The 17,209-nt window shown below is 37.1% G+C and overlaps 1 protein-coding gene across 1 annotated transcript in view; it reads left to right on the top strand.

Moving 5' to 3' along the window:
- Positions 1–17,209, top strand: part of LOC134542677 (O-acyltransferase like protein-like) — a 101,747-nt gene that overhangs the window by 38,099 nt on the left and 46,439 nt on the right. Inside the window, exons 4-6 of the mRNA XM_063387119.1 lie at positions 4,042–4,151; positions 9,086–9,187; positions 14,126–14,290. Coding sequence (XP_063243189.1) covers positions 4,042–4,151; positions 9,086–9,187; positions 14,126–14,290 — 377 coding nt within the window. The remainder of the gene's footprint in view (positions 1–4,041; positions 4,152–9,085; positions 9,188–14,125; positions 14,291–17,209) is intronic.

The following is a 17,209-nucleotide window of genomic DNA, read 5'->3' on the forward strand; positions in this document are numbered from 1 at the left end:
TAAGGGTAAAATTTCAAGGTCAAGTTCAAATTTCAAGGTCAAATTTCAAGGTCAAGGTCAAATTTCAAGGTCAAGGCCAAATATTAAGGTCAAGGTCAAATTTCAAGGTCAAGGTCAAATTTCAAGGTCAGGGTCAAATTTCAAGGTCAGGGTCAAATTTCAAGGTCAGGGTCAAATTTCAAGGTCAAGGTCAAAGTTCAAGGTCAAGGTCAAAGGTGTGGTGACCAGATAATTATACTACATGATATCGGCACAATCTAGCAGATGAAAACAAGATGGTGGTCTCCAGTGGATGAAGACAAGATGGCGGACATGATTTCATACCAGTTGACGATATATACCTTGGTATTGGTGGTGATAGATCAGTCTAGGTAGCTTTCATGGAGGAAGGATCGACTGTTTACTCTCGTCGGGAATCGAACCAAGGACGTACATCGATATAATCAAACAGAATTCAAATTTGTTAATTTTTTGATAAATTTTGGAATTTTTTTCATTAAAATCGGATAATAAATAAAGATTTTCAAGATGGCGTCCAAATTTCAAGATGGCGACCGTAACGAAAATTGCAACGGTGACGTCATCATCCAATATGGCGGAAAACACATCACCGGAATTTTCGAGAACACAATGACGTCATCCAAAATGGCGGATCCAAGATGACGGATCCAAAATGGCCGCCGTGATCTACTTGTCCCGTTACGCTGTGCCCCGTTACGCCGGCTGCACGCACGAAAAAGTGTCACGTTACGCTTATCCAAGATGGCCGCCGTGACGTCACAATCCAAGATGGCCGCCGTGACGTCAGAATCCAAGATGGCGGTCGGCACCAAGCACCAGCGCCTGGCGCCTGATCTCGGAGCCCCATTTACATACTGCTCTCTAGGTAGGAAAGCTAATATTTAAATTACCATTATTGTGTAACTACAATATATGATTTATAGTATCTACCCTGTACCAGACTGAGTTTTGATCAAGTACACGGATTAGGTCGGACACATAACACTCAAGTGTTTTTAAATATAATGAATGTTTAGTTATGATATCTATGTTTAATTATAACACCTATCAATTTTAATTATTATTTCTTTTACGGTAAAATTTATTTTAATTTCTCGGCTATAGTTTAATCTCAGGGTTGCATTTCTTGAGTTATTTCCAACGAGACTTCTGGTGCCGAAAATGACTTGTCTTCTTTCATCAGAAAACATATCATCCAGGAAATATTTGATTTATTTTAAATGATATTTAATCGTCAGTTTTTCTTGTTAAAATTGTATCACCGATTTAACTTTAGCATGTTACTTATATTAATATAATTATTAAATCTTGTAGAACATGAAAAAATGTAATAAAGTACACATACCACATCAGCAGGATGAACTTACAATACGAACATTGTTTCTTATATCAACTCTACGACAATTCCTTTAGTATTTCCCATCAGATAGGATTAGTAATGTTTTTTCAATCTTCTCGGCATTAATTACATACATTTTTCTTTTAGCGTCCTTAGCAACCACCTTATTTTTCATAAACAGACGTTTCCAAAGAACAATGTACATATAGACATGGTTGTCTTTGACCGCAACCATTGAGAAGCAAAAAAATAATTAAATGAATCACATGCACAATTTGTAAGATAAATATGCACTGTAACGGTACATCAATATGAATCAAATAATGAAATAATCAAAATGAAAGTTAAAGAATATCTTCGAAAGCTAAAAAACGAAGACTATAGATTTACACTCTCTTTTGATGAATGTACGTCTGGAATTAGTAGGCGCATTCTGAATAGTAATGTTCATACAACTATCAACAAACAGCCTACTTTCTGGAATCTTGGACTGGCGCGCATAATTGGAAGTATGTCTTCAGAGTCTTGTGTTCAGCTTTTAAAAGAAAAACTATCAGATTATGATTTATCCCTAGACAATGACATAGTTGGTATAACCACAGACGGAGCCAGTGTCATGAAGAAAATCGGACGTCTGATTGAACCGGTTCAACAGCTTTGCCACCCGCACGGGATACAGTTGGGTATAACAGACATCATTTATAAAAAAAATAGAACCTAAAGCTGAACAAAACACGAATCACAGCACTGAAGAGGAGGAAGATTGGACGATAACCCAGATAGTTACGATGGCTTATACTTTTCTTTACCTGTAAGACAAGCTAATCTGGCTTCGGAATACTATTCGGTTGTAGCAAAACTAAGATAATGTGTCAAGCTTTTTAAGAACTCTCTCACCAAGAATGATATCCTTCAGAATCAGCAGGAGTTTGGTAGCATGACAATTCAACTAGTTCTTGATTGTAAAACTCGTTGGTCTAGCCTTTGCAATATGATAAGCACATACAATAAAGTAAAGCAGTGTGTGGCCAAGGCTTTAATCGATCTTTCTCTCAGTTATAATTCCGATTACTCTTTCACGGGTGAAGAACATGCATTCCTTAGCGACTTCGAAAATACATTCCAGCCAATAAAACTGGCCGTCGAGGTATTGTGCCACCGCGATGCAGATTTAGTAGGCCAGAATATACGTTGCGGTTCATGCTTCGCAAGTTAGAGGACCAGAAGACTCCACTGTCATAAAATCTAGCCGAGTCGATGAAAAAGTGGATCTCCGAGCGTCGTATAAATGCAACTGCTGCATTGTTGTATTTAAAATGTCCGACTATTTATCAGGATGATTTAGAACTATTGAAGGGCGACGAAACTTTTCAATTACCTAGCAAGTATATTATTAGAAAGGAAATTAAGAATATAATCAGACGATTACATCGCCGCACTACACAGCCAGATACTCTTTCTCAAGCCTCGACCTATACTTCTGGTAGTGAAATAAATACCGGTACTGCAGCAAACTTGGCAAACGAGGATGACTTGCTTCTTTCAATGATTGCAGAGGATATGAATTATTTACGTGCTGATGTAAGATCAAATAGAATACTTCAAGAGGAACTGGGAGATACGTTGAAAGCCTGTAAAAGTCCTTTCTCAATGGTTGCTACTATTACAGACAGGCTAGAGTCCGTGATTAAAAAAGAGATGGATCTCTATGAGTGTGGAGGGTCTAGGGGTATGTTTTTGCAATTTGCATACAACAGCTTGCTCTCGCTGATACCAAATAGCGTTGAATCTGAGAGGGCCTTTTCAGCCGCTGACTACATAGCGACTGACAGAAGATGCCATTTATCCGACAGCACTATAAGCACTATTTGTTTTCTAAGAAGCTATTTCCAAAATCACTCTTAATTTAGTCTGTCGTGGAGCCTCGGCTTCTTCAGCTGAAAGTCGCAGTCGAGAGAGAGCGTCCTCTCCCTCAGCCAGTGTCAGCGCCTCCACAGTCACGTGGTGACGGCTGCAGCCAGCACAGTTCCGACTGAGATACCACCTGGTCCAGCCCAGAACCACTCTGTTGCTCTTGGAGTCGACTAGTGCGGAGGTGACATACCCGCGCTGTCGCATGACGTCACTGTGGGACGACTTACACTGGGCACTAGGGCTTTACTAAACTACACGGGTCGGGCTCAGGACTGAAGCAGGTGTACAACCCGCAACAATATCAATGTAAGAGCGTCATAAAGGGCAGTGTACCGCAAAAGACATTCTATTTGCGTTCTTACATGTAGTCCGTAGTGCAAGCGTGTGACTTACAGAACAGAAGGAAATAATTTGAGAAAAATACTTCGGACAAAAGACAAGCGGTATATAGGACAAGATTGTAAGAGAATGTCAGTTGGTTCTCGAAAAAATGTGTTATCAAAGCATTATATTTTCTTGAACTAGATCCATAACTGAGTTCACTTTATTAATTTTATTGGTCAGAAAATGATATTACTAAAAACTTCATGCAAATATTAACCACACAAGTATTAAAACAATTACTGATTGCAAAACATTTTATAATTGAAACATACATAAAATCCCTTTTTATGTGTATTAGGAATAAGTTCTATATATTTACTTTTTTCAATATTTTGTTGAAAACTCATAGTTATCTGTGTACTTAAGGCGTTGTGTTTTTTCAGAAGTATAGCTGCTGTCGCTACACTCCTGGTGCTAATTGCCTCTGTTGTGGACGTAGTGACGAAACGACACAAGATAGCTGCTACCACCAACAAAACCACAGTTCAAACTGGTAAGTTTCCATATACTCTTAACAGTTTTCAAAACATTTACATTTTTCATTAGTAGTAAACTTTGGTTCCGACTGGCGCAGGGTTTAAGGGCGAGAACTGAGGTGATGAGGTGAATGACCGGCCATCATGACATCACGGCAGCCATATTGAATGACCTTGACCTACAAAATTTGCCCTATTTGCAAAAAATCACCAAAGTGTCCAGTTTTTAGACTAAACATTTTTCCAAAAATCTAAAATTTCTAAAATTCTTTTCTTTAGGGGAACAAAACCCGATAAAAATCATGAATTCGAAATTTCAAATGTCTGAAAAACTTTTTGCCTTAAAAATAAGAAAATTTCTAAAAATTGGCTTCAATTCATCATCGGCAAGCCACCCTAAGCCGCTCAGGTAATGGCCTTATCAATTAAGATGTAATTGCCACCAATTATAAAATTATGGCGCCACTTTTGCACTTTTCCTTACAGCCGCCATCTGGAATATACATAATTATCATTAGAAAAACTTAAAAAAAAAACTTTAAATAATAAAAATTTTGTAAAAAGGATTTTCACCATTTTTAAATTAGTCCACCTTATTAAAATTTCGTAATTTTTTACAACAAAATCGGGGGTTATTATAAAATTAAAAAAAATTACTAGATAAACTTCTATTAAAAAAACCGTACTTATGCCAAGGAGTCCTCGGTTCATTCCTGGTGAGGCAAAAAAAAAAAAAAAAAACGAAAGATCCTCCACACAAGCCAATAGCAGACTGACTCCTACCACTAATGCCAAAGCAGATATTATGTCAGCTAGTATGACATCATGGTGGATTTCTTGTTTTCGTCTGCTGGAGGCCGCCAATTGGATTTCGTTTGCTAGAGGTCACTGCAACCATATTAGTTTAAATTTTACATGCTAGAGTGCAGTAGTACTTTATGTCAGGACGCCCGCCAATTCATTGGTTACCTGAGCCGCCATCTTTAATTTATGTAACTACTGGGTTAGAAATTCGTAAAATAATTGCTAAAAATAAGCAAAAATTATCCATTTAAAATTGATTAATTCAATCGATTCCCTTTCTCAGTTCATTATTTACACAAAGCAAAAAGATAATTTATTTAAATATAACCAAAAGTGTGACAGATTCCATAAAACACAAGAGTGTAAAACATAAAATTTAATTACTTACTATCTTCTCTACCACAGGAACATTTGAGAATGTTAGCAGTCTAATAAACCATTAGTTCTGCATTGGCTTGAACTGACTAATTCTAAGCTCTAATCGGTTTACTGAAAACAGAGACCAGCCAGATCCTTTGCCTACATAGTCTTCCTCTTCCTGAAAGAGTTTCCCAATACTGTGTTTAACAGACTGCTTTACATCTTCGGAACTGTAAATAGGAGTATTCATAGTCTTGAAAGCGTACTTTTTCTCTTGGTCCTCAAACGGATACGGTTTACAATATTCGTAGTACAACCACAAGTTATATTTTTAAGGTCGTACGTTGCTACCTCATCAATAACCTTATTTATTATTTTCTGCTTGATATCGTCAAGAAAAGTACAAATGTTTTATGACCCACTAAACACATTTAGATCATAGAATTCTTTCAAAACATCACGAAATGCAGATATCACCAATTAGAATGCACTATCATTTACCTGTAATGCACCGATCACAGTCCTAAGTTAAGAGTCATGTCCAGGAATGTTCGCAATCGGTTGCTGGACATATATTTGAGTGCTTGTACGCATACGAACTAAACCGAAGAGTCGATATGTCTGCAGGTAGTTCCACAGTAGGCACACGGACTTCTGCTTTACAGTTTTACCCGTGTCGGCTCAAATTGTCAATACGAGTAAACCACGCATGACCCTTGTTACAGCTAAACTTCACGCGAGAACCTTTCCTCATACATTTACTCCTTTTACGTCTTCGTGGATAATGGACAAAGGCAAACAACATATCACAGTAGCTGCAAAAATGTCTAGTCGATGAAGACGAAAATTTCATGGTCTAACAGGATGCTTATATAAATTCCCAGTGTACTCTTAAGCGCGTTGATGCAATGCTGTTGCAGCAAAACCTTTAATTTTTGTCACACAGCAGGGCCTTTGTATGTCTTCAAATGTATTTTCAACTTATCATTTCTTGTAAATTGCTTGTGAATATTTTACACCTAAACATTTTGCGAGAAAGACTATTAGCATATTTTCTCTTCCTGAGTCGACGAGCATTAAAGATGTTCGAGAAAATCTTGTTACAGTATGGACACCAATGCTGGGAAGACGCCGATGGACTTCCAGTGGACATAAGTGAGCCAGTTATACTGCAGCCATTGAAGATGTGTAGCTGTTATACCATCATTCTTTGAGGTTCCCTCTGCAGCAAGCACAGCGATCTCTTCTGCTGGTAGAACCACGCCTGTAGAGTCTCCTCTAGTGTTATATGTGACAGTGATACAAATTACATCGGCATCTGTGTACTCGCTGAAGAGATCTCCACTGTCGGTGGTACAGCTTCCATCAAGGTCTTCGTATTTGCCGTCGACGATGCTAATTGAATCTACGACCCATCGCCTTCGATACCATCATGGGTTCCCGTCGCTGATGGTACAACTTCCATCGAGTTCGACATAAATGATTCCATAAAGTTATCAAGAATAGCCAGATATTCGACTAATATGACAGACGAGTCAAACTAGCCGATCAGCACTATACTACAAACAAAGGTGGACTGAAAGACCTTACATCTAGGACTCACTTTTATGACTGGACGCTGGAATAATAGGCAAGTTAAAAGAAGAACCATTTACATTAATACACGAGTCAAAACAACACTCAAAAAAGGAAGCCCATTTGGACTTAGTCGCTGGGACTGGTAAGCTCAACTTACATGTTACTTGGGAAATCGGACTTAGCCCAGTCGTCAAGGAGGGACCAGAAGACAGAGCTGCGGATATCAATCAATATTAAGTAGTTTTTTAAAATAATTTTGAGAAATTTTCCAGAATTTATAGATTAAATTTTACAGAATTTATAGCTTAAATTTTACAGAATTTCAAGATGGTGGCCAATATAGCTGACAAGATGACAGATGTTACGGTAGTAAATACAACTACACTATAGCAGGCAAAAATTAAACTAATATGGTGATAGTGCACTCTGACAGATGGTGTGTGTACTATGTTACACAGCACAGAGTATCAATTACTTAAAAAAAATGGTGGCAGCACTCTTTAGTAGTTAGTATTTATTAACTATTGCTCTTGGTAGCACGTATTGAAAAATAATAAGCATGGTGGCTCTGTCTTGAAAAGATGATGATACTTATTATTTCTTAAAATAAAAAAAATTACAAGTCCTTATGTGTGTGTAATTTTTTATATACCTTAATTATTCTCAGTTTGTTGCTTGTCTCTATGGCCATGTGGTTGAAGGCATATGTTTTCCAACCTGGAGGTGAAAGCTGTTATGATTCGAATAATAGAGCTTTCAATGTATTTTTGCATAAGAATTAAATTAAATATGTCGAAAAGGACCATAAAAGCTCTTGTAGGTAATGGAACATTGACCTTCTGTGAATAAGATGGATCGATAATGGCGTTCTCTAGGAACAAATACCAAAAACAAAGATGATGGATTCTAAAATGGCGGTCTCCAACAGAACAGAAACAAAATAAAAAGTGGGCTTTGACATAATCCCTGATGGTGGCCTCCAGCAGTTGAACGCAAGATGGAGGACATGTTATTATAATTTAAGATGGTGACTATAAGGAAAATTTCAATGTTCTGGAACTAGGGTGCTCAATGACAAGATGGCAGAATTCAAGATGGCGACTGAAGTGAAGGTCGTGGTCAATGTGTATTTCAAGGTGAAGGTCATCCAAGATGACTGCCGTGATGTCAGATGTCGGTCGGTTATAGACCCCACCTCCACCTCACTCCGTCTCCAGTCCACGGAACATCTTCACTATACTACTACTACTGTGAACAAATGTAGGGATTTTATTGAAGTAATCTTAAGCAAACTAAGAACAACTAATACATTTGATAGTTAATTGGACCTCTGTACTCTTGTTTTTCAAATAAAGATGCGTTTGTACCAAATATACTTTAATAGGAGGTATTGTATTGGTATTAAAGCATTAACCATATAAAATTAATGTATTATAACCGATTGCATAAACATAGGTAAAATTAAATAAGTGGGTGTTAGTAAATTTTTCAAATGGTCTTCCTCAAGAAATAGAAATGAGGTACGTGTGATTTAATGAAGGTAAACAATCTAAAACAGAAGTTTTAAATCAGATACTTGATCTATAGTAAAAATAAAAGAGCTGCGCATATCCACTTTAAAAATATATAATTCTGAAACGGTTTCGTAATGAAATAAATCTTTTAGTCTCCTGACAATGTTTTTGTTTCTATTTTTTAAGTAAAAATGTTTGGATTTACAAACATATTTTTCTTTCAATGGTAAGGTTATAGCAATGCTCTGGAATTACACGAGCGAAACCGCGTGTGTAAGCCAATATACCATACGTGGTTAAGTGCTATGATCAAAATATGTAAATAAATCGTATAATTAGGTACATTATTATAAACATATTTTAAAAAATTCTACACTTTATTACATACATTACAATATATGTTAAATAATTTTATAATTTTTTGACCGAGTGGTTTAAGGCTATAAAGTTTTGTTAAACACTTTCTGATAAAACCAACCTTAAAAAACTCATTGAAACTACTTTATTGCATGAAACCCCTCCTGCCGCGCACTACAGGTCAGACAGCAGCGATTGGCCAGAGCGCATGCGCCGACATCCGTCACGGCGCCGGCTCTTCAAGCGTGGGAGGAAACACGGATCAGAGCCGGAGCGAGTCAATGTAGCCGATATTTTAACTACTAGGCAGCATTAAACCAACTGTATTTACTCCACAGGGGACACAGAGTGCAATGGTAATAACCTAAGCTACACCTCCAAAGGACCAGACGCAGATGATGCTATGACCAACACTCCTAAAGAAAACAGCACAGAGCCAAGTAAGTAAATTCCTTGCAAAATCTTTGCACTCGTAAAATTTCATTAAATCGCTTTAATTATTTCATGTTCCATTCTGTAATGTAGATTTTATTTTCTGTAAACATAACTTTTTTTAATTTTTCCACAACAAAGAGAAACATTACACCGTAATACTACTATTCAAAAAAAGGTTAAGGGAACGTAATCACCTATACCTACTTGTTTAAAAGGAAAGGGATATGGTAAAACCACTTCAATAGCTGATTATTATACCATAAGGTCGGGTCAGGTGCTGAGTGTCCATCAGTCACATTCAGACATCACGACCTCCATTTTATATGACCTTCAATTGTGAACTTGAGCTTTGACAGTGAACTTTGACATTTACTATTCACCTTGACCTTTACATTGACTATTAACCTTGACTTTGACCCTTACCATTGTGGTCAACTTGAGAACCGCCATTTTGAAGCCCACCATCAAGAAGAAGAGTGTCCCACTCACAATCTTTGCACTTTTATTACAGTAGAACCTACCGCCATTTCATATGCTGACATACCATCAGCGATATCGCAGCAGTAGCGCAGAATGGGGACTCCGAGCCCTGGCTCGGCTTGTACAGCCATTGCCGGGGTCCGCCATCTTGGATTGTGATGTCACAGCGGCCAGCTTGGATGACATTAACCTTTGACCTTGACATTGACTTTGACCTGGACCTTGACTTAGGATACGCCAACTTGGATCCGCCATCTTTAAATCGAGCACCCTGCTCATTGTGCTGCACATTTCATTACACACGCTATTTTGGATGTGTATGATGTCATCATTGCACTTTTTTGTTACGGCGCTATATTTAATTGCGTACCCATTGTAATTTTCGTTACAGTCACTATATTAATTTTTCAATAACATGACCACCTTCTTGGATATGATTTCACAGCCATTTTTTCTATTTTCATCATGTCCGCTAATTTGTTTTCGTCTGCTGGAAGCCAACATCTTGAATTACGACACTTCTGCCATCTTGGATTACGACACTTCTGCCATCTTGGATTATGACACGTCTGCCATCTTTGATTATATCTGTTCGGCTGGAGGCCATCATCTTGGATACCGACGTCTTTGTTTCTGCTGATTGTTCCTAGAGAGCGCCAGCATCGCTATGTCTCAACACATAATTTCGATGTTCCATTATCTATTAGAAATTTTATGGAACTTAAAGACATATTAAATTAAATTTTTTATGCAAAATACTTTGGAAACTTAGTGATTCAAACAATCTTAGCTCTGACTTCTAGGTTAAAAAACATATCTACGCTTATCCCAGGACAGGAACTCAATCTTTTTTTTCAGTACTCGCTACCAGAAATGCTAGTTAATACACCTCGCCTGCTAGAGGATGTCGCCGCCATCTTGTTTTCAATACTTTTTACTAGGAGCGCTAGCATCATGTAGTACAGATGCCATCTGCTAGAGTATGTTACCGCCATATTAGTTAAATTCTTAGCCACTAGAGTTTAGTAATTATTTATTATTTTTGTGGCACCCACCATCTGGACATTTGGACGCCATCTGGAATTTCGTAATAATTAACCCAGAAATTTAGGAAAAATTTCCAAAAGTCATTAAAAATTCGCATAGTTATTAAATGATTGAATCGATCTATCGCTGTACTTGGTTCGATACTTGATCGATGCAAACAAATTAATTTAATGTAAAAAAAAACAATTTAAATAAATCTTATCCAAAATTTATTTAACCCCTTATCACCCCTAATGAGTTGAATTTCTTCACATGGTAAAATTGTAGGTAGTGGTTGATTAATTACACCAAATATATTTCTTTATGCTTTATAATTTTCGGAAATGTAATTAATTTTCTTAAAACATTACTTAACCCACTTTTCACCTCCTAATTGGTGGAAATATGTAACTATGAATAGTGTAGTTTTTAAGTTAGCCTAAGATATTAATAATAAATAATCATCAAATCAGTCAAGTAGTATTGATTGATTCTGGAACAAACAAACCAATTAAAAACTAAATTAATTTTTATGTCTAAGTAATGTAAACAGTTATCTCGTATAGATCTTTATTATTTTTAATTCCATGTAAATACTTTTTACTTAAAACAGGTTTATTATTAGAATAAATTGTAATTAAATGGCGATGAAAATGACGAAGATAGTTCACTGGTGGGTATTAGGAGGAAAAGTAAGCCACATTAAAAAGAATTTCACAAACACCTGAGGAAAAGGTCTTCTCTCTTAGGAGAAAAATTGCTCTTGACTTTTTTGAGAAAAAAAAAATGAAATTTTTTGGCATAGTGTGCCGGAAATTAGGTATTTCGGCACGTTTTCTTTTAACTTTTATAATTTAAAATTATTTTTGGAAATCTTGTTTCTCATATTTATTGGTTACTCAAGGGTGATTTACACCTTGTTAGGCTGGTGTACTCTACTTAGTTAAACTTTGCGGCAGTGGACCGAGGCACCTTTTCTCAGGGGCTAATCTGAGTTTTTGCAAGCCTAAAGATGTCGTTAGCAGCCCGGATGACATTTCTCATGCTGGCAGTCACGCCCATGGGCCTGTAACTTTAATTCCCTGCATGACTAAATTTGTACACAACAGCTTTGGACAAGTTGTTACCACTTCTCAGAGACGAGCTTACAACAGCTCTTCCCGTCACGCATACATCTTAGGTTCACTCATAGAAAGTCACATTTGGACACTAGTTCCCAGCCTCATTGTTTTTTGTCCACCCTCACCCCCCCCCCCCCCAGGTCCCCACCTTGGTTCTCAGAATTTGGCCCAGGATCATTGCCCTGATGTGAACTCGCCAGGCAGTGGCCTACTTCAAGGACGATTTGCCACAGAACAAATATGTGCAGATATGGACCACCCACGACATCTAGTGGCAGGCACTGTTACTTGCTTGCTTACTTGCTTACTGCTCTTGTCGCCAGCGAGTGGAGCTTACGCCCGCGACACCTAGTGGCGATTTTGCTAACTTCCTTCTTTCCTTCCCCTTTAGGCCGCCAGAGAGCAGCACCGGCTGCGCCATAAGTCCCTATGCTTTCTACTCGCATCCTGTAAAAGTTGATCCTATGCAGCTTTCTGTGCCCGCTGGTATAGAGTGCAGTGAGCATACCTCGGCGCAACTACTGAAGGTTTAGTTACGCCCACCTCGGTCACCTCCGGACGTTTTCGGTTCAGAACCGAACCTTCCCCCTATTTTCCCTAGGGCCGAGAGCCCGTTTTAATTAGGAGCTTTGTCCGCCATTGCGGCACTTAGACTTCGGCTACTTACCGCGTCATCTCGGCGTCTCCTCTGTCGAGAGGGTTTTTCACAGCAACGACGAACTCTTCCTTCGAATTAGGAATGTAGTCATCGGTGTTAAGGGATGTGATCCCAGTTTCTAAATTTAGTAGTAGCCAGTCAGTCGATGTAAGTAGGCAACAAATAATGTTTTAGTTTACATTTTAATAATTTTTTTATCTTCCTAAATCATGGTTTCTTCCGCGTCATCCATGCTATTCTCGGTCCGCGCCTTTCGGATGTCGGCGCGAGACATTTCCTGAGTCCAGGAGCTACACCCTGTTTGGTGAGTACTTCGGGCTCTTTTCCTCCCCGAATTACCGTTTGTTGGCCTTTTCGCGCCGACTGTGTTTGACTGTCAGGAAATAGGTCTAATTCGTCTGAATTTGGACTTGTGTTTCAGACAGGGTCCAACATTTGGGCACCGAAATTGCACCCATCATGTTGTCCAGGACCTCGAGCTTCGAGTCTCTTTAAGAAGAGCTTTATCCCAGCCAGACGTCCAACTTTGAAGCCCCGGGTGATATTTAAAATATAACTTCTCCCTACAACCAACGAAAGAAATTATTTTAATGAATACCAGCGAGCAGTGCAATAGAGAACTTAGCAAATAAGAATATGTGAAATTGTTACAGTAATGAGTGGACGAACCTAACATGCTCTCATATGCCAGGAAGGACATTTTTAAATTGTTTTTCTGTACATGATTTGTTGTTAAAAAGATAGTATGACGTGTGTTAATCATATCGGGCCGGCCCTCCTTTTAGAAACTTATTAATATATTTTATTGTGAAACCAAAATAAAGGGAAAACAGATTTAATTTAATACTTTTTAAATAAACCAGGAAACCTATAGACCAACCTACTTATGTAGTGTTTATTTATTTATCATTTACCTATATCTATTTAAACGATCCACTAGCTCCAAAGTTGCTTGTGTGCAGGGAGTATCAAATTGTCTTGTTCACCGCCTCGTGCCACCTCTGTCTTTTTCTTTATATTTTTGCTCAGTTGTTTCCTAGGATTTTTTTTATTAAATTAAAATAATATAATTTTGGGGCACGAGGGGCGTTACAATATAATGTAAATGTTTCACTCAGGAAGGAAAATGTGTAGTAATTTTGAGTCATTCTTAATGAAAAAAAAAGACAATTTTGATGATCACAGTCATTTATATTGGTGTACACCCAGAATACAGTTGCGAGTCTACCAGAATATTACTACTGATATAGCATTTGGTTTCATATGTATGTACAAACGTACATAGGCCTAGATTGGAATTATTATTGCATTTAACAACTTTAAATACATGTGATAAATTACTATGTTGTTTTATAAAGTAGTTGTATTGTAAGATATGTACATTTGCATACACTATTAAAAAATATAAATAGATTTATAAGCAGTTCAGGTCAGAAAAACCTAGCAGCAAAATTTGTTTCTCAGCAGTGTCAACAGGGAAAAAATTAACAATATTAACTTTTGAACCATAATCCACTAAGCTGCTTCTGTGGTCCTTTGCAGTTTCCAGCCTGCAGCAAACTAAATGTATTGATTTTTGCAGGGAAACCCACCAATCTGTTGATATTCTTCTCCGAAGTGGTGCACCTGTAGCATTACAAACTTACTGACTGTTGCAGGTAAATCCATCAAGCTACTGCTCTGCTTCTCAGCAATTTCCAACTTGAAAAAACTCTGTAATATCAACTCATCTGAAGCTTTGGCCTGTCTGCATGGCTTTAGAGTGCTCAGCCTAGTGTGGGTTATAGCTGGTCACAGCTGCATGTTCGCCTATCCCTTCTCTGGTGAGTTCACACTGCTGCCTTTTTAATATTGTTCCAACTTTAAATCCAACAAACAATTTTCATGCAATACTTCTGAAGTTTTCCCGCAATATTTTGAAGGAAAAAAGAGTATTATTATATCACCTTCGTGTCTACATGTGTGTATATGTGAATTACAGTTTTTTTGTATATTTGTGTTTATATTAAAACTAGTAGATAAGGGATTTGTTGGTTTACAGTTTTAATATTTTAGTACTCAACTAAAACAATTTTGCAAAAACTTTTACTTTAGGTATGCCCTTAATGAGAAGTTAAGAAATAACTTGGAAAATTAATCATCATGTTAAAATCGTTTATTGAATAGAAAAGGTTGTTTTATTAATTTCTCATTTTAAATACAAGCGTTAGATTTTTGTCTAGAAAAAAAAAGAGTTTTTAATTACAATTCCTAAAGATCTCTAAATTATAGAAAAAAAGTATATATAATTATTTATTAGTGTTTCCTGCGGCAGATACCAGTAGGTTGATCGGAATTGTGCGCTGCATTATTGGATAAACTTGTCCTGGACACGACCAACATCCATGACCCAAGCTGCCATTTTGCATTCTAGATACTGGATAGTTTCACAATAATGGATTCTATAATATTTCGCTTTCTTTGATTATGTTATAACTATCACCTTGGGCCCCATCATGGATGCAAATAATTTTAAATTAATAGAAGAAATCAAAATCGAATAAAATTACTAATAAGTTTAATGTTTTAATGTTTTAATGTTTTAATGTTTTGATGTTCTCGGCATGAAGAAAACATCTGAAATGAATGTTATTATTCGCCCGTGGTGCCCAAAGCCGACTGACCACCACCAATTTTATAACGTATATATATATATCTGTGTGTGTGTACCTAAAAACATGCTCTCTCCCCTCAAAAGGCCAAAATAGGATTTTCTGCAAAATTACACTCCCTTTCACTCCACCCTCAACTAATTAGGTATTAATTCTTTAGGGCAATAATTAAGGTAACATTTTTGTGCGCAATGGAAATGCAGTGAAGTGCGCATTCACAGTGGACCTTATGCGCACGCAGGTTTGCCAAAGTTTTCCAGACAGCCGACCGCGTGTGGCGGCATTAACTTGTATATATTGGCATTCGTAAACATCGGGGACTTGCCAAGCGTATGAGAGTGCCACATTGATATGTGTGATAGAAAAACTAATTTTTAATAAGTTTGATCAACCTAAAGAATCATATAAATATTTATTTACCAACTTTATATATGTGGTGCAATGCTAGGATTGCATTTTATTGCTTAATATTCTCCGTAATTTATTTACTGTGTTTTTTTAGCTCAGTGTTTTAATGTTCATTACAAAAAAAAATATGGTTCTTGGATTGAATCATACTACTGGACAGGAAATTTTTAATTTTTTAAAATTATATTGTATTTTAAAAATTAACATTTAAAAAAATTAACTTCTATATAATTATATTTTAATAATCTCATAAAAACGTTTATTGCATGGCGTAGCCTAATTGCTTCAAAAATTTTAACTTTGTAGGCTTTAAAATTAATTTGTACTCACATCGCCTTATCCTACCCTTTAAATCTGTATTTTTGTACTTATTGGTGAAATTATGCACACTTTACATTCAAAACTGTACATTAAATATTCTCTATCTCTGTATTCAAAAATAAAACCCATTCCCTATACACCAGTAGTTAAAATATCTTATAAATTGTGTTTAAATTTTTTTGGTTACAGTTACTTTGACTGTGCAATGCTGGTCAGTTAATTTTGTGTGTATACAAATGTTTAAATATATAGGCCCTACACATTTATCTGTAAAGAATTTTTGTGTGGCAATAGTTATTTAGCCTAATTTTCTACAATTCTTGTAAATATTAATTTCAAAATAGTTTAAATGAATGCACATAGTTATGTTCATCCTTTCTACCACACCCACAGTTCTAATTATATTTCAAGCCATTCTCCTACCAGTAGCCTACTCTACTCAATACATACTCGTTCTCACACACCTTCCTCCCACCTCACACCACATCACATCCTTACTCCCACCCATCATAATCCTTCCTCGCTCTTCCTTACCCTTCTTTAATGTTATAAATATTTATTGGCAGGCCCGGAAACACTCGGTAACTCTGGATACCCTGGGATGTAAATCAGCTGCACGTTCTTCTTTTTTCAAATAATTTTCCAACCTGCTGTGTTGGCATCGCGGCAGGCGATAGACAGCAAGTCTACAATGATGACAAATCACATTAATGAAGACTTTAAATCAGAAATCTAAAAAAAAAATTGATGGTCCCAGCACACATTATTATGACAACGATCACTTTCAAACCGTACAGTACAATAACCGCAGGCGAAATAGGTTTATTCCCAAGCAGGTAATGATGTTCCATTCTATAAATGTGTCCTGTTCGTCTTCAAAACCCACCAGCTCATAGAGAACATATTTCTTTTTCCTGCGAATATCGGTATCAAAAACTCTATGACAATAAGTAGGCTGCACAGAGTCCATGTAATTTATAATGACAAATTGGACCAAGTCAGTGCAATGGCTTGCTTAAAATAATGCACCTCACTAAAACTTCCAACAGCTTAGCTAGCATGATGGGAAGGTAGGCTGGTGATTAATAATCTCAGCAAGTTTGCCCCTATCAACGTCATCAAAGAGGTACTACAAGAGTAAGCTTCAAGAAGAAGGACAGGGCGAGTTTTTCAGATCCCCGTAATAATTCTGTGTTTTGGTCACGCCAGCGCACAGGATACATAAGCAGTCAAGCACCTTTTGTTCACAAGTGGCATCAATCAGATTCCGAAAGTGCACCACACTTGCGAAAGACATCCAGATGTGTAGGACTTCGCTAAAAGCTAAGGGAACTGCGCGGAGGTCCCAGAGTGTTAAAGGTA

Source organism: Bacillus rossius, assembly GCF_032445375.1.
Source record: "Bacillus rossius redtenbacheri isolate Brsri chromosome 9 unlocalized genomic scaffold, Brsri_v3 Brsri_v3_scf9_1, whole genome shotgun sequence".
NCBI classification, from domain to species: domain Eukaryota; kingdom Metazoa; phylum Arthropoda; class Insecta; order Phasmatodea; family Bacillidae; genus Bacillus; species Bacillus rossius.